The following is a 25026-nucleotide window of genomic DNA, read 5'->3' as shown; positions in this document are numbered from 1 at the left end:
AGTTGATCATCCTGAGGCCCAACTTGTACTGCCTAAGTGAAGGATTATAGAATTAGCAATGCATATGGTAAGTGGGCAACACAGAAGATATGGGATCAAATTCTGATTTGGGATTTGGGTACTTACCCCTGTGGCTAAGGCTAAGAGTCTTGGGTAATCTGAAGAAATATGTTAGAAAGAGAAAAAGTACGATCAGATTAACCCAAATAAGAGCTGGCGGAAGCTTCTTATAGGAATGTTTTTTCAAAATGTTTAGAAAATGGTCCATGGTGATACTGCTCATGTAGGTAAAATGGCTGCTAAAAAAAAAGCAAACGCTTTCTTTTTCAGAAACAGGCAAGCAATCATAATTTGACTTCTAATAGCCATGTTTGCCATGAGGACTTTTACAATGAGGTTATGTAAGCAAATTGATTTCCCTGTTGACTTTATCAGAAAATTGTAAAATACCCCTGAATCTTCCCTCCAGAATTCTCAAAAATGCCTACAATAATCTTCCTAGAAAATTATTTTCTGGATTTCATGATGTCCTGAAGCTCCTCCAGCAGCATTTGATTATTGCTGCTGTAAATAGGCAAAAATTATAATTAAGAAAGATAATGTGATAAATAGCATAGTAAACACAGTTGTATATAATTCATTATTACCACATCGCCCCCTTTACTTGATTTTATATTCATGTTGAAAGCTCTTAACTGGGCATGTGTAATTGATTCACTATGGTATATGTGGTTGTTTTAATAAAAAGTTTCAACTGAGGCTTTTGTTTAACAGGATAACTCCCTCGTTCCACTGTTTCTTTAGGAAAATCAAATTCAACTTATGTCATATCATCTCTGGAACTACATCCTGTTATAGGTGAACACTCTGCCTATTGTAGCTACAATAATGGAAGATGAGTCAGACTTTCTTCCTTCCCTTGTTTTTCCCGTGTCCTTGATTTTTCCCAGAATCAACTTTCTATAGAATAAATTTCCCTGGGCACTTTTTGTTCCATTCAATGGAACTCAGAGACTCTCAGATTTTTGTAGTTGTAATATCCTTTTCTTAAAAAGGCAAACACATTACCACCTCTCTCAGCATTGCTCTCTTTTTTAAAAACCAGAGTAAAGTTTGGAGGAGTTTTAATAGCCTGTGAGAGCATTAAAGGCCTTCTGGGATGTTTTGTCTCATGATTGAAGAAGGGACAATAGCCAGTTGTTAGCCTCATGGTAATTTTGAGTGGCTCAATTATTTGGATGCTAACCCTACTTTCAAAATGGCAAAGTAGAGAATGGGATGTAATACAGACTTTTCCAGATTTAGTGCTATGTATGGTCAACGAAGAACTATATTCACACACCAAAAAGAAAAAGAAAAAAAAAGTGCCATGGATCCTAGGATCAATCAGCATGCATGTTTCTGACATCACCAGTATGGTAAAAACGTCATAGGAAATCCTGCTGTGTGTCTGCAGTGACCAAGGCTGACATGCACACACTGCTCCGCTAGGACTATCAAACCAAGGCCTCGTGGTTCAGCATCTGTCATCAGTCATTTAGTCTTAGAACCTTAGTTTACTCTTCATGCCTTTTTGTTCCTTCTCAACCTACCTACCTATTCACATGTGAAAAAAACTTTTTTTCCTCCTGACGGCTAACAGGTTTAACAGGTTATTTTATCTTCTAGCTTCCTCCTTATCTCTCCCACATCCTCTTTGTGCCACAGAAGCAGATAAATTCACTACCAGCTAATTATAGTACATCATTTTCAATACATAACTTTCTGTTGAGACTTCTGAAAGCATATCAAAGTAGAGCAATAGGCTGAATGAAACAATTAATAAAGAGTATTTTACTGAGCTTTTCAAAAAAGCAAATTTCCCCCATACCAGTGAGTGAGAGGCACATACAGAGTGGCTAAATGCGGAGGCATTTCTCAAATCTGTTCAGGTTAATCTGACATAGGATAGACTGGGGAAGAAATCAGTGGATTCACATTGCTAGACAGTACAGTGTATCGTACATTTAGATCATTTTATATAAAGCTGTTATTGGATGAATTCTTCTAAAACAAATACTGCAACAACAAAAAGTTTCTTAATAATAGACATCAGGGGAACCTTATGTTCCTCCTCTGTTCCATGCTGATTTAAAACAACCATACCCACGTGACCATCACAGCTCTGCGTGGGTGACTTAGCTCTAATGACCAATAGGACTTGGCCCAGATTGGTGGAAATTTTATCTCTAGATGTGCTTAACAAGGGAAACAAGAAGTCTGAGCAGTTTTCTGTGAAACAGAAAATCAAAGGAAGAGAAGCAGATGATGTCAACAAGGGGGAAAAAAACCTGGCAAAGGAATTTGGTATTATTCCCTCAATTACCTGTGTTTTTTAAGAAATGCAAATCCTTTTCATCTTTTAGATGGTGCATGTCTCGTGTTAGTCCAGAAAACTTATGCCTTTCACAAGTATTGTTAAGAAATTTGAAATTTAGTAATAGTCTATCTAAAATTTTTAGTAAAGAAAGAATGTGAATAAATCCTTGGAGTTTGTGGTAAAGAAGTAAATTGAAGGACACCAGAAAACAAAATGTTCATTTGGATATATGAACCAATGAAACACCAGAACCACAGAATTTTTTGTCTCTAAACTAGAGTGAAGCTCTTAAATATAAGTATAAAAACCAACAACAAAACGTTCATATACTGTGAAAAGGATAGTCGGCTGAAGTGTCGTACCTGAGGTTTCAGGTTTACACGAGATCTTGATGGTTTGTGCCTGAACAGAAGGGTTCTAGGGTGGGAAGACTACAAATGTTAATACTGTAAGAGCATTTTGTGCATCATAAAATTCTAGACGCCCCACTGAGCCTGTAAAGACAGCATGCTCTAAATGCTTTTCTACCACTTTTCTGGAGAACCCAGTCCCTTCTATAAAGACTCCTCTTCCATATTTAGAGGTAGAGGCACAGGAACATTTCATGATCTTTACGAGGGTTATAGTGTGAAAAGTAAGGTTGGAAAATGAACTACTTTCCTCCCCTTTCTACCTCATTTCTTTCTCCTGTGCTTTTAAAGACTAGGATATCTCTTTCTGACCCCAGAGCTCATGTTTAACTCAGAAAGTATACTTTACAAATGTCCTGCATGTTCTAATTTGTATGAGGGAAGGAGAAAAGAGCTCATCTGAGCACCAATTTGACATCGTTTGATTCCAACAGTCTTTGGAAGCCAACACCCCTTCCCTTTTTGACTGTCTAAAATGCCCTTGCTAGCCAGATCCCTCTGCTAGGTACAGCGTTTGCACATTTCCTTGTTAATCAGCCGCGTAGGCTCGGAGACTGTGTGTTTTGGTGTTGTTTGTGTGTGCAATCTCGTGCTGCTTCCTGAACGCATGTGTCCCTTCCCTTCACAGCCTACTCGACACCCAGCACCTCCCCCGCAAACCGATTCGTCAGTGTTGGACCACGGGATCCAAGCTTTGTAAATATCCCTCAACAGACACAGGTGGGCCGCTCTCATCTTTTCTGTATGTGGTGCAGCTTGTTTTATTCATCAGGTGCATTGTAACTTGTCTTTCGGCACAACAGGCTGCATTTCCCAGCCCCTGTTCAGTCCCCTTTCCTCCTGACCCCTACCCATCCTGGCCCTTCAGCCACATTTCCATGTGTTCTTAGAAATCATGGAAAACAGTGCCTGCAGTTTTTGCTTCTTGTATTGAGGGGGTAGGAGAGGAGGGCTTCTGTGCCAGAACTGCCTTTGCTATGGGAAGAAAATTTTCCCAGGCTGGATAGCGTGTGCTCCCTCTTTTAGGAATCTGTGCCTCTCTACGTGCAAGCAGACAGAAGTAGGCCCCTGTTGAACCTGGAAAGTATACTCTGGCTGCCGGCGACATCAGAGTGCATGCTGGGAATGGGGGCCAGTCACTCTTATGTACTCATTATAGGGTCCCCAGGAACCTGGCAGACTTTCTAAGAGAAAGGAAAAGAAAGGGTTCCTGAGCCCTGTTAAGTTGCTGGTGTTGGTACTGAAATAGGAGGTGTTTGTTACTGGCTTCTCTGGCCCCAGTGGGGTGGGAGGGGATTATGTGAATATAATGTCATATTTTGAGGTAGGTGATTGAAAAAGAGTATGCCAGGACATCTAGAGTTTGTTTTTCAATAGATAGTTGTGTTTTGTGCTAGTATAGGCCAAGGAGAAAGAATCTCTTTTAAAAGTTTTGAAATAGCTGCTGTTAATTGAGAAACAGTGAAAGACTTTTGGAATTCAAAGGAAGCATATATAAAGTTACTTAGAGATTTGTGGAATAGAATTAGATGCAAGTTTTGGAAGAAACTACTCTCTGATCTCCTAATTAGAATGTGACTGTATATTATCAGAATTGACATAAAGAATTTTCTCTTTGAGGTTCTCAACACAGTGTTTGAAAAATTCTCCAAGATATTTTGTGCATGCGCCTCGGTATGTAATCTCCAGATGCCTAATTTATAACTATTCATCTTTGTTTGTAACACTATGAGCAGGTGCTTATGAACGAGATAGATTTGCTTTCCTGGGTCCGTTTGCTTTCTCTGCGAAGGGTTTTAGTTTATTGCTGTGTCGACAGCGTGGGTTAAACAACATTGCATCTGAAGCCTTCCTTACACTGAAGCAGGGTCACAGAAAGTACAGCCTCAGAGGAGGCAGCTGGGAGGAGAGGGAGAGGGGAAGGAGGGTGGGGAGGGAGAAGGTTAACTCTTGAATTTCCCACTTCTGCTGTTTCTTCTGAAACTGGCAGGTACGTGGCATCTGGGATTAACATCGCCTATTCAGTACCCCCCATAAAATTGTTCAAGTTTATTGCTTATTTTCCCATACTTTCAAATATTTAACTGGTGAATTTGAAGTTGAATAATTACCTCAAAGGCATTACAGTAGAACATTTCTTATTGTACTTTTGGCTCACATGATCAAGGTCAATGAGAAGGGGAGAACTGGGGACAGTAGCTTTACATTGGATGATTGCTTTTCTCAAAGCACCAGTGGGCTCAGGTTACTTCATTGAGAACCTCAAAAATGCAGTTTGGAAATGTCCTGTTTTGTATTTTATATAGTATTTTTATATAAGCTGTGACTCACTGAACTGAAATTGTACCCTGCATTGCAGTCAATTTGTTTCTCTATAATCAAAACGTATTCTATTCCAACATGGCTTTGTTTCACAAATGCCTTATTTAACCCAGAAACTGAGTCTTCATGATGTTGACCACAAAAATTCAATTCTTAAAAATCCAGATTTTCTACGCATCTGTATGAATGATGTCATGTAGACCCAGTATTGGCATCTGGAACTGAATTTTTTGAGTTTCTGTTAAATATTTGGCATCATAGAGACAACAGCTTAAATGTTTTTTATCACAGTGACACCTGCCACTTTTGGCTTGAAGAAAGCCATCCGCAATTGTCTTATGAGAAACCGCGCTAATGGAGTTACTCTTTTTCCCCAAAAAAATATCCTGAGATAAAAATTATGTGCTCTAAGTATTTTAATATTTAGGTATATATATTAACTCTCTTTTTTTTTTTAAAGGAACTACTTTCTGGAACCATTTGAAGTGGTAGGCATATATAGATATAGATCATAAAAATAATATTTTTAGGTAATCTTTTAGAGAGGACATCAGAAGAGGAATTTTTACAGGAATTTTTTAAGACATAATTTGAACATGGCCTGCAGATTAGTAATTTCCTAGACAAGCTTGCATTTTTCTAGATAAATATTTTTGTTAATAAGGCATGAAATTTGTATTAGTTGAATTATGGGAAAAGTTTTCTGGGAAAACAATATTTTCTTTTCTGCCTTTAAAGAAGTAAAAATTGAAGTGTCACCCAAGCAGATAGGTAAGCTTTATAAATGCAGGAGAGGTATCCTGCACAGAAATCCATAAACAAATACAAAATAAAATGGTCTCCCTTTTCCCCAAAGAAGCCTCTTAAAATACTTGAAACATCAACCTGTAGAAGACAGATTAGATATGGTCCCTGTTTTTTCCAGCAGATAGAATTCCAACTAATGAATAGACATTTGAAGTAGGCAGCTTTCAGTTTATCATAAGACCTTTCTTTAAAAAAAAAAAAAAAAAGAGTTCTTTGATTATACATACCCTCTATTTGTTGAGCATTTTCTATGTACTAAGTACCTCAGGTACATTATCCAACGAATCTTGACAGCTACCCAATAGGATAGATATAATTATCTCCACTTTATAGATTTGAAACCTGAGATCTGAAGAGATTGTTGATTTTCCCAAGGCCACACATGGTGAGGGGCAGAGCAAGAATGCGCCCCAGTTTTGTCTGACTCCAAGGCCTGTGCTCTCAAACCACTGTTCCGTACTGCCCCATGGGCCGGTGAGCCCCTTTCCCTGCAGATAGAGACTGATGCTCAACTCTCAGGAATACCACTGACGTATTCCCTGGTTTTATTTTTTATTTATTTATTTTTAAATTTTATTTATTTATTTATTTATTTTTTTTTTTTTTTTTTTTTTTTTTTTTTTTTTTTTTTTTTTGCGGTACGCGGGCCTCTCACTGCTGCGGCCTCTTCCGCTGCGCAGCCCAGGCTCCTGACGCGCAGGCTCAGAGGCCATGGTTCACGGGCCCAGCCGCTCCGCGCCATGTGGGATCTTCCCGGACCGGGGCACGAACCCGTGTCCCCTGCATCGGCAGGCGGACTCTCAACCACTGCGCCACCAGGGAAGCCCTTCCCTGATTTTAAATCTGAGATTGCACTAAAATCTAATCATGAGTGTATACCCCCAAAGAATTGAAAGCCGGGTTTCCAAGAGCTACCTGTACACCCATGTTCTTAGCAGCATTATTCACAATAGCCAAAAGGTAAAAGCAATCCCAATGTCCATTGACAGATAAATGGATAAACAAAATATGGTATATACATTTTTATTGTGTATATACCATTTTAATGTGGTATCATATGTATTATTCAGAATTGAAAAGAAAGGGAATTCTGCAGTATGTTACAACATAGATGAACTTTGAAGACATTATGCAAAGAGAAGTAGGCCAGTCCCAAAAGGACGAATACTATACGATTCCACTTATGTGAGGTACCTAGTGTAGTCAGATTCATAGAGACAAAAAGTAGAATAGCGGTTGCCAGGAGCTGGGGAGAGGGCAGGATAGAGAGTTATTGTTTGGTGGTATCGAGTGTTAGTTTTATAAGATGAAAAAAGCTCTGAAGATGTATGGTGGTGATGGCTGCCCTACAGTGTGAATGTCCTGAATATCACTAAACTGTCCACTTAAAAATGGTTAAGATGGGAAATGTTATGTTGTGTGTATTTCAGCACAATTTTTTAAATGTAATAATTAGATACTCTTCATGGTCCTTTCTCCACTTGAGAGTCTAAAATTCTGTAAAACAGCCAGGAAGAGTGGATTGTTTATCAAAAAATCCACTGGCATTTTGTGCTCTCATGTCCAACACATAGTGGGTAGTCAGCAGATACGGGTTGAATCTAAATGATTCATAAGGAAGTTTAAAAATAATGACTTTTTCTTATCACAGTAGTGATACATGTTAATTGTGGAAAATACAGATGGGAAAAATAATAAAAATCACTTGTAGTCCTACTGTTAACATTTCTGCTTAAATCCATCCAGACTGCTTCTATGCATACAAATATATTGCAAAAATGAGATCATATTATATACACTGTTTGGTAACCTGCTGTTTCTTCCCCATAACAATATATTATGGCCTTCTTTCCATGTAAATTGGAAAAATTGAATATTGGCTTTTATTGCACCTATTCATCATCTGTAATGATTGGTAGGGAAAGATAACATGGATAATTGAAAGCCATTTTTTCTCCTCCTTCCCTTCCAGTCTATCTTTTTTCCTCCAGAGAATTCATCCCTTCACTGAGACAGAATTGCCTTCTCTTTAGCCTTGCCTTGAGCTACTTTTCTTTCAAACTGCCTTCCAACTGCATTGTCTGTCTCACCCCAGCTTTTGGCTCTGTTGGAACATTCCTGCCAAGTTATCTGTCCCATTCTTCCAAATCACTCGTCTGCTACCTCTGCTACTATCATGATTTGCCTTTCGTTTTCCTTATACTCCTCCATTTTGTAGCTCATCTTTAACATGGGGGGTAGCCACCTCCTGACAGCCTTTAGAACACCCATCTATTCTAAGAAACCGTGACCACCCCGAATCTCTTATTTTTCAGTATTGTCCACCATGACAGGTGATACTAACATATAGAAAAGTCTCTGGGGCATAGAGTATTTACTTCACTTTGGACACTATTAATGTCCCCTGCATGCCCACTGAATGATATAAGAGAGCATGGCATCGTCTCAAACAGCAGAAAGCCAATGGCCATTTCAGTTGCATCTCATAATTTAATCTGATCCCTGAAAACGAGAGCCATTAAGAGGAGGCATTTATTTAGAGAAAAAAAGTTAATATTTCATCATGAGGTAATAAATAGAAATACCAATTCCCACACAGAAGGACTGAGCAAAGAACTCATTTTTTTTTTCAGGTTCTAGTTTAATCAGAATGTTCAAATAAAATGCTTAACCTGCAGAACACCAATGAGGACTAATTCTTTAAAATGAAAAATGAGTGCAGACAATACTAAAAAACAGGCGTTTCTTCCCTGCCACCCAAATCTATCACTGTTCTACCTCAACAGAATTGTGGTATCTGAAATGCTATTTAAAACCAAATTACCATTTGGGTTATTAGAAGAATCACTTGGCATGGCATGGGCCTGATTTGTTGACAAAAAGGCACAGGTGCTGTAACCTTTGCTTAATAAATCATTTAGCTGCCTGACTCCTAAGCAGTGTGGCTGCCTTTGCCTCATGAAATTTACAAATGTATGCACAAACCACACACTTCACTGTGCTGGAAACCTGCTGATCTGGAGAGGTCCCTGCAGAGCTAAATTATGGGCATAGCACCCGTTGTCTGCCTTTGGTGGGGATGCACAAGGAACATAGGGAGGTGGTGGATATGGAGAGCGTTTGGATCTGTTGCCATTCTGTGTGTCATATTCCTGAAACTCTGCCTAGGAAACCAAAGCTCAGGCAATCTGCAAAATGCAAAACTTCCTAAGTCCCTTTCATCAATCACTCATCATTTCTGACTATATTCCCAAGACCTACAGAAGGCAGGGAATAACAATTCTCCTCAAGTTGTTCAAAGCCTAATAAAGGAAACAGATGTAAAAAATAATAGTAATGACAACAACATTGATAATGCAGTGTGATACCAGTTACAATAAGGATTTGCCTAAGAGGCTTTGAGACTAGAGAACTGGGTAGAAGAACTTTCCAAAGAGTGGAAGGTACAGAAAAGGCTAGATGGTTTTTCTGTCCTTGTCTAACTTTGGACTGATGATATGGCTTATACATTTTACCTTTTTTTCTGTACTTTTAATTTTTGCCATGAGCTGGTCGATAAGGCTTTGTTCCATCTTAGGTAGAGAGACACGCTGAGTTCTGTCTTCTCTGGACCAAGCAGATAAAATTAGAATCCTTTCCCACTGCTGGCGTATCAGCCAGACCCCACCCCACTCTCAATCCCTCATTTCCAAGAAACAGCCCATCTTGCGTAATGTTCTCACCCAGGACACCAAGCTCACTTGAGATTGCATTGCAGTTAGCTGAAGCCATTCCCTGCCCCCTCCCTGCCCTGACTCCAGCTGCCTGCCTGAAGGAGGTTGGGTACCACACAGAAGTTCAAGGAGCAGCCTGGATAGTTGCAAAGGCAGGAAACTCAGATTTCGTTAGAGAAAGGAAAGTAAAAAATATCCTCCCCCTTCTAGTTAGAATTGGATCTGAGCATTTTTGTTACAAGCCCATACAGTTGAAAACTCCCAGGATTGGAGAGGAATGGCAGATAAAATTCCATTTACTCCTAACTTTGAAAAAAGTTAATTGGCCAAATGGGCATTCTGTATTAAGATCCAGTGCATCAGGTTCTGTGCCTGCACTCCCTACAGGCCTCAGAGCTCTCTAAGATTGGTGCTGTTATCCCTATTTTACAGATGAGGAAACTGAAGTTTCAAAGAGTATACTTGCCCCATGGCAAACGAGGTAGCCAGGGTTTGAACCAGTCTGTCTCCAGAACTTCTCTCTTTCCTGAATACTATCTTCGTCCTTAACCATTTATAATGAAAGGTTACTGACCATTTTCTCTTTATGGTCTAAGATTGACTCATCCTCTTACATCAAGGAATAGGACCGACGCTGCACTTAGTTCTTCTGAAGACCTGCCCCAGTTTCCTATTAGCCTGCATCTGTGAAATCAAGACTGAGTTCATTCTCTCATGCTGCCTGGGAAAAAGACCTTTACTAATGACATTAGTCTGCATCTGTGAGAACAGCCAGCCTCTGCCCAGAGCCCAGATAGCAGAGCAGCTGAGATTGTGAGCTTTCCTTTCAGATCTTGGTTGGAGCTTTATTTCATCACTTAGCAGTAGTATGTGTGCTTCATTTTTTGTAGTTTTTAAAATTTTTTCTTTGTAATTCAACTTTTCTAGCCTGGTTTATTAACTGTAAAATGGTGATAACTGTCTTTATCTACCTTCTACAGTTGTTTTGAGTCTTAAATTCTGTTGGTGTAGAGAAAGTAAATGCTTGACACCTGTTAAATGCTCAACAAATAATACCATTTGTTGTTCAGTTGATAAGTAAAATCATATTTAAACAGTATTTTCTGGATTACAAAGTATTTTCTCATTTGATCTTCAGAGCAACCCTTTGAAGTAGGCAGAGCCTACTAGGGTTGCTATAATGGGGATATTATTATCCCCATTATACAGATTTAAAAACTGAGGTTTAAAGAGAGGGAAGTGGGCTTCCCTGGTGGCGCAGTGGTTGAGAGTCCGCCTGCCGATGCAGGGGACATGGGTTCATGCCCCGGTCCAGGAAGATCCCACATGCCGTGGAGCGGCTGGGCCCGTGAGCCATGGCCGCTGAGCCTGCGCATCTGGAGCCTGTGCTCCGCAACGGGAGAGGCCACAACAGCGAGAGGCCCACGTACCGCAAAAAAAAAAAAAAAAAAAAAAAAAAAAAAAAAAGAGAGAGAGAGAGAGAGAGAGAGGGAAGTGACTTCCCCAGAACCACATAGCCGGGGGTTCATAGAGCCAGGACACAAACCCGCTTCTGATTCCAGAGTGCACACTCCCTTCAGCATGCCCCATCAGGGAAGGACTTGTATGCGTCCTCATGTGGTACTGTGTAGGTATGGGCAGAACCTGCCCACCAAACGTTGGATCTAAAGTAACCATTCAGTTAGGACAAAATTAGGACAACACTTCCACAAGATCAGAATCTCATGGATTCTTCCACAGAGCATCTGCCCTAAAGGTACTCCAAAAGCCTCATTCATCTGGGCACATCTATCCTTGCCCTGCACCCCGTTTCTCCTCTTAAGCCAAATTGTGCCCCAAGGAAGAGGAGACTTCCCAAGGGGAAATCATGTCTCTGAGGGTGGCAAGGACTGTGGCAAATGAATGCATCCCCCAGAATCTGCGGGGAAAGGCAGTGCCTGGTCATTTTCTTCTCTTATGTCCTCTGCTCCAGCCGTAGGTGTTGAATAGTCAGCACCGCCTCACGGAGATGTTACCCCTGCCATCTGCTCCCTCTTACTGTGGGCAGGAGCGACTCCCCCAGCTTCCCAGCCCCCACCCCAGCCTGTAAGTTCTTGCCACGTTCTCTTCGCCAACACTTGGCAGCTGACTCATGGACAGCCTATGAGAGACGCTTAATATAAATTTTTCAATAAACAGAACCGTTGTCTTTCAAGTTTTAATTGGGCAGCGCATTTTAGTTGTCCTCAGCCACGAATTTCACTTCTGAACCAAGCGAGAGCCTCAGTTCTAGGTACTGGTCTCCTTTTTCTTCCTCAGTTGTTAATACTTTGGAGATCCCATCATGTTTAATGGCATATTTTGGTTTGGTTTTAGCCTTTCTGTTTGTTTGTTGCCTTGGTCCAAAAAGATTTGGGGAAACTTCTTAGTTGAAGTGAATTGAAGATCGTTGAAAGAATTAAGGTGCTTACATGGGATCTGGCACACAGTAGTAGGTGCACAATAAATAGTGGTTCCTTTCATGCTTGCTTCTTTTCCAGTATCTAAATGAGATCAGTGGCAATGGAGAAGGGGAAGAGAAAAAAGGGAGATTTCTCAGGAAATTTTAGATTTCATGGAAGAAGAGAAAGGACCAAACATCTGGTATTTATTTAATTAGCCCTTGGGATTGTGGGAAAAATGGGATGGAAAATGAAGCCGGGGGGAAAGATTGAAACAAGAAGCTGTGAATGGGTATAAAGAGCTGAGAGGAGTTAGATCAAAATTTGATGATAGCCTTACAGTGAAGTCAGAAAACCATAGTATCAAATGCAGAACTGCTGTCAAAATTTCCAGCCCTGAAATGTGTCTTGATAATGATGTTTCCAGTCAGTGGAAGTTTCAGGATACCAAGGGAGATTCTCTCTTTTTTTTTTTTAACTGAAATATAGTTGATTTACAATGTTGTGTTAATTTTTGCTGTACAACAAAGTGATTCAGTTTATACATATATATGCATTCTTTTTTAATATATATTCTTTTCCATTATGGTTGATCACAGAATACTGAATATAGTTCCCTGTGCTATACAGTAGGACCTTGTTGTTTATCCATTCTATATATAATAGTTTGCATCTGCTAACCCCAAACTCCCATGTATCTCTTTCCTACTCTCCCTTCCCCCTTGTCAACCCAAGTCTGTTCTCTATGTCTGTGAGTCTGTTTCTGTTTCATAAAAGTTCATTTTTGTGTCATATTTCAGATTCCACATATAAGTGATATCATATGGTATTTGTCTTTCTCTTTCTGACTTACTTCACTTAGTATGATAATCTCTAGTTGCATCCATGTTGCTGCAAATGACATTACTTCATTCTTTTTTTATGGCTGAGTAGTATTCCATTCTATATGTGTACATCTTCTTTATCCATTCATCTGTCGATGGACATTTAGGTTGTTTCCATGTCTTGGCTATTGTGAATAGTGCTGCTATGAACATAGGAGGTGTGTGTATATTTTTGAATTATATTTTTGTCTAGATATATATTTGCCCAGGAATGGAATTTGTGGATCATATGGCAACTTTTTTTTAGTTTTTTGAGGACCATCCATACTGTTATCCATAGTGGCTGCACCAACTTACATTCCCACCAGCAGTGTAGGAGGGTTCCTAAGGGAAATGCTCTTGATGCTCGCTCATGGTCTGATTTCTTTAGGGGAACAAGGAAAAAGTCATGAATTGGAGAGTACAATGGACTTGTTTTCACATCCTGGCTGTGCCATTTATCTGAGTGATCTTGGACATGTTACCCTTTAAAATTCTGTTTCCTTATCTATGAAATGAAGGTGATAAGGTATCTACCTCATAGAAGAAAACCCAATTAAGTGTGGCTTCAGCCAATCTGGTTTGTTTTTCTCACATAGCAAGAAATCTGTCAGTGAGTGGTTGTTGGCATTGTTTCAGCTGCTACATGTTGCCAGCAGGAACCTTGCTCTTTCTAACATTCTGCTCTACCATTCTTAGCATCCACAAGCAGGTACCTCTGACTGCAAAATGACTGCTGCAGCTCCAGGCATCATACCCATATCCTTCCCCATTATTCCTCTTATATCAGGGAACAAAGATCCTGCCTTATTCCTTCCCTGTTTCCTGTTAACAAATTTCTACTTGGGTCTCATTGACTAAAACTGGTCACATTTTAATCTTTAGTTGTGAAGGATGCCAGGAAAGCCAACACAAAACTATCTTGATTGGTTATGATCATGACTCATTACCCAGGGTTGGTCACATTGTCCTCCCTAAACAAAATTGCAGAAAGAAGGAGCAATAGATAGTGGGTAGACTGTTAACAGTATCTGCCATCTTCTTTTTTCCCATTCCCTGGTAGGTTTCATGCTGTTTTCAACTCCTGTTCTTGCACTTGACTCCTTTCCTCACTTGCTGCTTGTCTCCTTCCAGTGCCTTTCCTCCACACTCACTCCCTGTGCGTCTAGGAGACAGGTATGCTGTGTGCATGTATGAGTGTACCAGTGATCATCTCATTTCAGCCCTCTGTTGGAGTCCAGGATTTGGGCAGAAGTACTGGAGTTTTCTGCAGACCAGCTCCCACAGGGCTGGGTCAAGGTTCTTCTGGTAAACGAGGACTCTGAAAAGGCTGCGTTGAAGGACATGTGCCTTTGTAATTGCGGGGGAACTCTGGGAAACAGTGCCCTCTACGTGCCCTCCCAGGTGCTTATCAAACAGTCAGCAATAGGTTCTGGGTTTCTCTTTTATGACTTGGAACCAGATGCTTCCTTTGCAAAAGAAAAGAGCCTGGTTTTGCTGAGCTTGAGTCAACAGAGTTCAGAGAACAGGAAAATGAGTGCATTGGCCCTGCTACATGCTCTGAGAAGAGAAGACAGTACAGGTGGGGTTCCCACTTTCCACAAAGCCCCTGCATGTGAAAATCCCATACCGGGGAAGAATTTGCTTTACCAAATGTTTCTGCACTCTAAATAATGACTGTTCGCATTAGGAGAGGTTCCTTTAGGACACAGGTTTTCCCAGGCCTTCTAATGAGTCTAAGACCTTGAAGGTTCCACAGATACACATAGTTTCAAGGCCAGAGCCTATTGTCTAATGTGAGATTCTCAAAGATCTCACGTGAGTTCTCAATGATTCTTCCTGGCCACTTTTCCCACACCCGCTTGTTTACCTTCCTGTTTGTTTATTGAGGACGAAGACACATTCTTTTATCAGTGGCCTATGTTTTGGGGGTATAGCCTTTCATTGGAGCCTGTTCATTAAGTTACGTTCCACAGTGCAGGCTTCCCCCAAAATATTTGCCTGAGAATTTTTCCTTAGGCTTCACATCGCTTCCTCTATAGCAGAGACAAAGTAACTTAGCACTTCTAATTGGCTTTTCACTTTCCAAATGCTTTACACATTAACTAATGAACCACATGATCTTGTGATAAGCTGGATCCCTGGGTTGGAGCTGGGACACTGGGTTAGGACAGGCTGTCCTGGCCCGATGTTCCCCGCCCTCACACTCTCCCTTCCCCGCACATGCTGCCACCTGTCCCACCCCCCTACCCCCCACCCCCAGAATCGGAATGTGTTGGGCTGAATGGAGCTGCAGCCCAGGCACAAACATGCTCAGCACAGGGCAGCCTTGGGCCCACACAGCTCTGCCTTAACAACGTGGGAAGTGCCCAGCACTGCCTTCCAAGCCTGGCTATGCTGCATGTTAAAGGAAATTTAAGGCAGCCTTCGTGGAACACAGGTTCTGCCCCTCTCAAGTATAATCTCCCTTCCATGGATCTATGGCCAAGTGTGTATGTATGTGTATTGGGGAAACAGTAGTGCCGGGGGTCAGGGGTGGGGAGAATGGAAGGACAATACAATGGAAAGGTCTAGTAAGGGAACTGACCATAGTGCATCTTGGTAGAGTAAAATGAGCACTGGACTAGGAGTCAAAATATCTGGATTCCTAGCTCATCTGTCCCACTCACCAGCTATGTGATTGTCCTTAGGGAGAAAAAAGAAACCAGAATTTACTGAGCACATACTATATCCCTCGTACCTACCACACCAGGGTACTACTGATATAAATGATCCAATCCCTGCCATCCATTGCTCACAGACTTTTAAGGAGAAAAGTAAACAAGTTATAGTAAGATATGGTAAGGGAAACAGTTGAAGTATGTATAATCTACAGGTAGTGCAGAGAATAGATAATTAACCCAGGGGAGAAGCAGGGAATTCATGGAAGACATTCTAGAGGAGATTTCACATGAACTAGTTTGGAAGGAGACAGAAATAGTTCCATTCTAGGAGAGGGGAGCAGCACATGCAGAGAAACAGTGGTGTGTGTTCAGAGAATTCTGTTTCATATCTTGATTAAAGTAAGGGTAAATGACAGAGAATGTTGAGTAATGAGGCTGGCAAGTTAAACGGGGTCTAGTCTTGAATACATACATGCCTTTATACAATGATAAGGCACTTGGACTTTATTCTGCAGGAGATGGGAAGTGGGTGAATGGCAGGATCTCTATATGTGAAGAAACCTTAACTTAGCTTGGTTTAACATGCATGAGGTCTGAGATTTTATAGGTAGTAGCAGCATTAAGACCTATGATCATGAGGTACTCTCCTCTCCAAGGCAGTATAACATAGTAGAGAAAATAGAAGATTTGGAGCCAGATGGACTTGATTTTGATTTATCTCAGTACATGACTCATATGGATTAAATTGTAACCCCCCCCAATTTCATGTGTTGAAGCCCTAACCCCCAATGTGATAGTATTTGAAGATGGGGCCTTTGAAACCTAGTTAGGTTTAGATGAGGGTGAGACCCTCATGATGGGATTAGTGGTCTTTTAAGACAAGACAGGGAATTCCCTAGTGGTCCAGTGGTTAGGACTCAGCGCTTTCACTGCTGTGGCCCCAGGTTCAATCCCTGGTCGGGGAACTAAGATCCCTTAAGACACGCAGTGCAGCTAAAAAAAAGAAAAGAAAAGACACCAGAGAGCATGCTCTCTGTCATGTGAGGACTCAGCAAGAAGGCAGCCATTTGCAAGCCAGGGAGATGACCTTCCCCGGGTACCAAATCAGTTAGAACTTTGATCTTGGACTTGCAGCCTCCAGACCTGTGAGAAGATAAATTTCTGTTGTTTAAGCCACTCAGTCTATGGCGTTTTGTTATGGCAGCCTGAGCAGACTTCTACAGTGACCTTGGGGTAATTTTTAGCCTTTCTGACCCTTAGATGTCACCGTTATAAACTTATAAATTAATTCCGGCATTCCACTTAGAGTTTTGTGAAAATTCAATATGGTTAGAATGTAAAGCCCCCAGCACCCCACCCTGGCACAGGGAAAGCTGACGTGTGCTGCTGCCTTTTCACTCCTTAGAATGGAACCTCCGTCAGCACCAGAAGTGAGGCAGGATGCATCTCCTTCATCTTTGGGACCAGGGACCCGTGATTGCCGGTAGAGACATAGAAATGTTAATATGGTGAGAACCACAGAGGTAATCTGGTAATTTTTCCCCTGGGCTGCGTCGTCTCTCCCTCCATCCTCCCATGTCCATTTTCCATAAACTGTGCCATTAATTCTCTTACTAGCTAGTGGGATGATATTTATTTATTAAGAACATACTTAGCATACTCCCAAGGAGCAAGTTAAAGCTCAGCTAACAGCTTCAGTTTCTGGTTGTGAGGAAAAATACACCGAGGAATGTATATAGAGAGTTTCTATGTATGGTATAGTTTCATATTAAAAAACGATTAAACTTTATGCTGGATGAGGGAGAGAAGAAAAAAATCCCAGTGCCAAAACAAGTTATGAACCTAGGAGCACAGTTTCTGAATGTTTATTTTGTCAGATACGCAGCTGACATGACTGGCTCTAATGGGGTGGTGATCCTCATTGAATTGCAGATGGCTGTGAGTGACTGAAATACCACCGGGACTTGAATAAGTGGTGCATACTGTATTACTTAGGCTGCATCCTTTAGCCAAGTCGAAGGCTTCTTTTTCTCCATCCATTCCCAACACCCGCATGCACACACGTAACATGCACACACATGCGCACACACATGCATGCATCTGTCCATTCCAGAAACTCCGTGTAGAGCCTGAATTTCCCATCTAGAACAGAGCCGATGTGCCTTTCCTGACTTTGCCCCTTTGCCCTCTGCCACCAAAGTGCAGCCCCACCACACACACACACACACACACACACACACACACACACACACACACACACTCACTCACTCTCCAATGCAGATAATGGTGTCTCAGATCAGTCTGCTTTGCTGCAGCATCAAGACCCAAATCAATTTATCGACTCTGTCAGAATGGCTGGTACAGTAATTGTTACAAGAGAAGAATGGAAAGTGAGAACGTGTCCACGTGAAAAATAAAAATGACGTTTTGTTCTTTCCTGTCCCCCCCCCTTTTGCCTCATAGATCTTTATGTGTTTACACAGCAGAGAGCACTTTACTTAAGTTAATCAGCTCCTTCTACATTATTAATTGTGACAGGGTGCTACATGACAGGAAGAGTATTATGGGAAACATTGATCTCACTCAGGTGGCGTGGACCTGAGCAGGTTTGGTATTCCTTCCCCCATCTCACTGCTTTGGGGTCCCATCAAATAACATTTCCCTGATTGACAACACAGAACACCTCCCATCGATACAATTGATTCTGTGAAAAAGGACAAGGAACATGTTTCAGCTGGAGATAGATGAATTATGGTGATGATAAAGAGAAGATTTCAGAAATCTTCTTTCAGTTTAGAAACTTAAATTGGGAACTAAGGTACTATTATCATCCCAAACACAAGCCTAATTTATATCCTCAGAAAAATGCTACTATTAAAAGAAACTTACCACAAGTGAAAAATAGATTTAGTTGAAGCCAGCAGTGAACCTGAAGATATAATAGATGTTTTTAAAAGGCCATCCACTAATTTTTTGTGGGACATTTTTGGTTAAGTGCACATCTTTGAAAGACATTTCATTAAAGTTCAACTTTCATGTCTTATACCTGTAGACCCTAACATAAATCCTATGTGAATGGACAAAAGTGAGTGGGTGTCATTTGTGACCTGGAAATAAAAGGTCAGCCATTGGATTTATAGCTTTTTTAGTGATAAGAACATAAAGATTCCTGTCAACTGGAGTCGATCCATATTTTAATGTTTCCTAGTTAAGATTATAAAATCAAGAGATTAGGATCATGCTGTTCAGTGAAGGTCAAAAATTAAATGTGATGGGCTAAGTGTTATTCCCAAGGGGCAGAAGTTAATATTTTAAAAACCGTTTCTGCCACTGGCAGTCAAGAAATGAATTGTCCATGATCATTAACCAAGGTAAGGAGAAATCCCACTATTATTACTAAATGTAATGATGATTATTACACTAATCAACTATATTGTTAAATTACTCTGCTGTTCTCCTTTAATGTCCCCAAACAATAATAGTGGATTGATTGCTGTCAAATAATTCTCATATACAATTGTGAACAAGTCACGATGAGGGCTCGTGGATGAAGACTTATTTGTGGGAAAAGAAGTTGTGGCTATTTTATGGATAAGAGAAATAACATAGAACCTTACGCTGCATATAACATTCTTCTAAGATCAAGACTCTGTGACACTACAGACCTGTTATTAAGTATGATTCACCAGGACAAGTTTTTTAAATACAAAAAAAAAAAGAACATGCATTTCTTTTCATTAGCTTTTTTTCTGTTTCATATTTTTGCCATCTTTTTCTTTTCTTCGTAGGAAAAGAATACATTTACAGGTCCTTTTCTTCTTCAAACTTGTAGAGCTCTGGATCCCATCTCCTTTGGATTTTTATTAAGGGAGAAGAAAGGTTATTTAAAGGTGTTTATAGGATGACTCAAACACATGTACCCCATGCCATTTTCAAATCCATTTTAAGATGCTGTTATTTTGGGAAGTTAACAGAAATTCAGAATCCTAAAGCCGATAGTTTTCTTAAAGATTGTCACCTCCACACCCCATCATTTTTCAGATATGACTTTAAGTGCATTTTGGAATAAAGCGTGTATACGTTTGATAAAACAGCCCCTCCAAACAAGAGGGCCCAAGCTCAGGGAGTTGAAACGACTTGTGAAGCCACACAGCTAATCAGAGGCAAAGCAGGTCTGAGAGGCAGGGTTTCTGACACCAGGGAGGGAAGGCACTGGTAGTTTAATATGTGGCTTAGGATATGGGTGCACAGTTTCTATTTTACAGAGGTGTTTTATAGAAGTTCAATATCCATTAGACTGACCCAAGTGCATTGGAATCCTGAGGAACAAAAGCATATACTTCCAAAGTTCACTGTGCAGAATTTATCTTCACACACTACCACCTAGTATTGTGTGCATGTGGGTGTGGGTGTGCGTGGGTGGTTTTTTTTTTTTTTTTTTTTTTTTTTTTTTTGGTGGTACGCGGGCCTCCCACTGTTGTGGCCTCTCCTGTTGCGGAGCACAAGCTCTGGACGCGCAGGCTCAGCGGACATGGCTCATGGGCCCAGCCGCTCTGCATCACGCGGGATCTTCCCGGACCGGGGCACGAACCCGCGTCCCCTGCATCGTCAGGCGGACTCTCAACCACTGCGCCACCAGGGAAGCCGTGGGTGGTTTTTAAACCTGTGCTTCTGTCTGTGCTCTCGGGAAGCTTTCGGTGGCGTATTTTTCTAACTTCTGTCCTTCGCAGTGCAGACAAAGGTTAAAACTCCCATCTACTTTCACAGGCAAATATTTTAAGGTACTTCTATAGGAGGCAGGGAGCAGGGAGGACCTTTGATTTAAAGTTCAACATTTACATCTGTAATTTTGCCTAATTTCTGTGCTCACATTAATTAAATTGAAATTGTTTAATTAGAATAAAACTGAAATTGATCATTAGGATTAATTTAACCTGATAGGCTTTGTGTGCTTTTCTAGACAAATATTATGAAATGTAGTGATAATGACGCAGCAAGAGGTATAATTTCACATCTTATAATGATTTTAATATCTGCCAGTTGTTCTCTCTGGTATCTGGATAGCTCTCAATGTTGCTATTAGTTCCATCATTACCATTCAGCTAGGGCCAGACTGTATCTCTCTGCTGGCTTCTTCCCAAATATTTTTTCCTGTCAAAGTCTAAAGATGTACCAAATTCTCTTCACCCCTCCCTCCTAATAACATAATCCTTTCCCTTAACCCACCCCCACCATCTTCCAGGAATGCCATTTGCTTGGCTCTTACCCTGGGCCTGCATCACAATGACCTTTGTAAAACAAGAACTGCAGAATGATACTGCTTATGGAATTCGCTAGTGTTCCTCCATTCTGGGGACAGTGATGTCAAATCTGGACTGTCCCTCTGCACCCCTTCCTGGCTGCTTGCTTTGAATAAGAACCAGGCACAGAATTAAGCTCCGTAGTAAGATGAGGGATGGTACCCACTGAATAACTCTAAGGGAGCAGGAGAGAGAAGGCAGCTTCTCCAAGTGCCTAATTTGTGTCCAGGAGATAGCTTGCCCTCTTCATCCTGTGCCTTCCATGTAGCTCCGTCCAACGAGCATGATTCCAAATTGGTGGCCTCTGTTTCTAAAAGAAAATTGCTGAAGGATGAGACTACTGTTTTGCCCTAAGATTCAGCATGAATGAAATAACATTAGATCTGCATCAGTCTGCCAACACACTGATGAATGTAAAACTTTTTGAACTATCAGGTCAACTATCAAATTATTTTGTCTTCTGAAGAATTAAGATCTGCATGGATAGATTAAATCCTCAGGAAAATCTGCAAAGCATTTGAGTATCGAATTCCTCCCATTCACCATTTTGCCAGAGTTACTTAAAAAAAATAAATAAATTGACATTGGCAGTTATGTTTACTTTGTTTCCTGCAACAACCCTTAAGGCAGAAGTTCAAAGGATAGTGGAGAATGAGTCAAAATTGGATAGATATTTATGAGTAAGAAAGAAGAGAAACCAAAACTAGACAAAGGAAAGAACATGTGATTCTCAGTAATTTGGGATTGAGTGACCAATGGTATAGTAGAGACTATCACATATGCAAATTATTATCTTTCTGCAGCTTGGCCAATCGTTCCTGGCCAAAGGCAGAGAAACTCTTAGGGTTGTGAGTCCTGATTTCATTCAGTCGTCATAAGTAAACTGCCGCCCCCAAAGAAACTAATTTTATCGTTCATTTCTACAGAATGTCATCTATGTGGATTCTGCTTATATTCATGTCTTTATCCAATAGAAGAAACTTACTATGTTCATAGCAGAGGGTTTTATTTGGACGCATAGTCACATTTAATTTGGTTTTAAAAAATCCTTAATGTGTCTAGCATTTGAGCTAGGCTAAGTTCAAGAGATTGGGAGAAAAGAGGATATAGCCAGCATACTCAGGCTGTTATTGTATTTATCCAAGCAAAGTGACTGCCCATTATGTACTAGGCCAAAAAGCTATATGGGCTAGCATATAGAGATGAGGTTTCTGTCTTCCCCATGTCAGAAAGGAAGACACATACATAAAAAAAGCATCACCTTGGGGCTTCTCTGGTGGCGCAGTGGTTGAGAGTCTGCCTGCCGATGCAGGGGATGCGGGTTCGTGCCCCGGTCCGTGGAGGATCCCACGTGCCGCGGAGCGGCTGGGCCCGTGAGCCACGGCCTCTGAGCCTGCGCTCCGCAACGGGAGAGGCCACAACCGTGAGAGGCCCGCATACTGCAAAAAAAAAGCATCACCTTTGTTTAACAGCTTAGTTTAACTTAAGTTAAAAGACAAAACACTTCCATTTTTTCATGTATTATTTCACTTCATCCTCACAACCACGGTATTAGGAAGGTGTTCTTAATCAGAGGCACAAACTGAGACCAGATGCACAGTGGACTCAGTCCATCTTCCCTGAGCCAGGTAGTTTCTTCTCTGAATCCCCATAGCAGTGCTTTCTTTTGAGCTATTTATCTGACTTATCACCTGTCACTGTGCACGGGTGCAGCTGCTGAAGCTGGAGTGCTGGGAATGCCACACCCTGCAATGCCGGGTATTCTCACCTCTCAGGAAAGAACTGCTCCAGGGCCGAGATGCTACAGAGTGACACTCAGGTGTTGAAACATTGGTTTATTATTGCTGTACCCACTTTCTTGCTAAACTCAAATTCACAGAGAAGTTGAGTGGCAGAGTTCTTGGTATTGTTTGTCCGGCTCTCCTTCCATCTCTGTCCACAAAGACCATCACTGCTTTCTCTGAACTCCAGAACCCTTGCTTAGCAAGAAGATTGAGTCTTAATCTCAGTCAGCCAGGAAACCAGTTCTCTCCAAATTGGTTTCTATGAGCATCTCAGAACCCCTACTTCAACCCTTCAAGCTTCTAAACCAAAAATAGCCATTTCTTCCTCTCTAGTGTCACTTTGTTGGCTGGAAAATCCCTGAGATCTTTTTGACCTCAAAAATCCCTTAGGTTTTTTCATAAACATAATAAGGAGTCCCTTCTGAGTTGGGGACATTTATCTTCATAACACTTTTTAACTGCATTTTTCAAGTCAGAAAATCAGTTTACACAAACCCTAGGTCTTATATTTGGAGAGAATAAATATGCATTGACCACTTTCCACAAAGAGTAGAAAATGATTTCAGAGAAATCTAAAGTCATGACTATGGAATTCTAGAATATGCATCCAGAATCTTTTTAACTGGAATGTTACCACGAAAGCCTTATCGGGAAAATTAAGAAGATTCAGTTCTCCAGGCCTGGCCTTGTCTTTCTTCCTCTCTTTCTTTGACTTTATAGTAGATCTGAGGAAACTTTTAATACTAACTAAAGTTTGCTGTTGCCTGGCCTCTGAGTCTAAAATGCCTGAGAAAGCAGTACAGATTCCAACTGTAAAACATTCCTCCCCCAAACCTTGGAAACTAGTGTACAGAGGCCGGTAGAGTTCAGAGGGAGCACATGTAAATGAGGCTCAGTTATAAACTCCTGAGGAGTGTTTTATTTAGTGTAAACCTGAACTTGAACTTGTAAACCTGTTCCTGGAGAACAACACAGAAAGCTGATGCAGTAGAACAGGAAGCCATATTTCAGCTCAGACAATTCACTTCTTTAAAAGAAAAGAAAGTCTTCGAGTAATTTTTTTTTTTAACTGAACTGCCTTTAGGATAGCACAAGGTGGCATCTTTGCAAGATTTTTGTGATTGCAGAATCAGAAAGAAAGTTAATACGTGTCATTTGAATTTACCACCATTCTTGCAAAGTGAACAATGGGATCTCCTAGCCATAGGGTAATTTAACAAGAGAAAAGGGTATTTAAAAAACCAAAGAACACATAATCATCATCCAATCTGTAACTGGTTTCATTAAAATATAATAAAGTGATAGGTATGGAACTGTTCCAAATCGACACTGTGTGTGTACGAGTTCTGAGTTTGTTCTTAAATCTCAATTACTAGGAGAGCACTACCAAGTAGAATTCATCTGAAAACAAAGTTAAGTGATTTTGTTTGTGTGCTTGATTTTATGACACATTCTTAAATATGTCTTCAGGAATCTTTGCTTATGAAATCACCATCTTTAAAGTCATTACTAAAAGGTAAAAATGAATTAAATTTTCTGTGTTAGAATGATACTACCTCTCTCCCAGAAGCATAGATTCCTGTCAGGGAAGCCTAGTAGCTCTGCTGATCCCATATGTTATGTTCACGTCCAAATCATTGATAAGACCTTTGACAGAGACCCTTAATGCTGTGAGATTTCACCTTTGCACAATCCCCCAACCCAGCCCTACCGAGAAGCTTCCAACTCACCTCCCCTGGAAGACTATTCAGGAAGAGTCTAATTGTTTGTAGTAGTGAATATTGCTTAGTTGTAAATTTAATCTACAAATATAGAAGGAAAAAAATCTGAACATAAAAAGCATTTGCTGTTTCAGCATTAAAAAAAAAGTACTGTCATTTGAAACTGCCAACTCCCCCATGTGGGTTTGTTTTGCAAGTCACGTCTTAACAAAGACAAGTTTTGTTGCCATAAAACCCTAAATCCTACCACATTTTCAGAAGGAGGAGGAAAGCATTGTTCACTGATCCCTAGTTTGTGCTTTCAGGGATGTCACGTAAGAGCTTTGACTGGACTCAGGGAAATCATTCCATTTTTATCCAGGGCAGTTGGCTCCAATGAAACCCTAACCCCATCGGGTGACATCTGGATCACACCAATGCCTCCCTTAATGATGCTGCGTACATTTTAGGCCAGTATTTCAAAGATCTGTCTCTATGTTTGTTATTTCCTCCCCCAAATAATATAATAATATTATAACAACTGGTATACTGAGGCCTGTTCTGCAGATAAGTGAAGTTGTGACCCCTGACATCACACAGACTAGAATTTAGGTCTCTGACTTTTGCCATGGTCAAGCTCCTTCTAACCTCAGTGAGGGATATGAACAGTTTTATCCCTGCCAGT

At 40.8% G+C, this 25026-nt stretch overlaps 1 protein-coding gene across 7 annotated transcripts in view; it reads left to right on the top strand.

Annotated features, from left to right (window-relative positions):
* The window catches only part of NFIA (nuclear factor I A), a 376913-nt gene that overhangs the window by 339697 nt on the left and 12190 nt on the right, over positions 1–25026 (top strand). For 3 of the 7 annotated variants that reach the window (XM_067006875.1, XM_067006874.1, XM_067006878.1), the window contains 2 exons: positions 3398–3489; positions 16963–17062. The exons of 2 other annotated variants lie outside the window; for them this stretch is intronic. In XM_067006875.1, coding sequence (XP_066862976.1) covers positions 3398–3489; positions 16963–17034 — 164 coding nt within the window. In that variant the 3' untranslated portion in view covers positions 17035–17062. Of the gene's footprint in view, positions 1–3397; positions 3490–16962; positions 17063–25026 lie in introns of those variants that run through there. 2 more of the 7 variants (XM_059083370.2, XM_059083380.2) reach the window with 1 other exon arrangement.

This window comes from Kogia breviceps, chromosome 1, assembly GCF_026419965.1.
Source record: "Kogia breviceps isolate mKogBre1 chromosome 1, mKogBre1 haplotype 1, whole genome shotgun sequence".
In the NCBI taxonomy this organism is placed as follows: domain Eukaryota; kingdom Metazoa; phylum Chordata; class Mammalia; order Artiodactyla; family Physeteridae; genus Kogia; species Kogia breviceps.
Note: the sequence above shows the minus strand (reverse complement) of the source record. Positions and strands in the feature narration are given on the sequence as shown.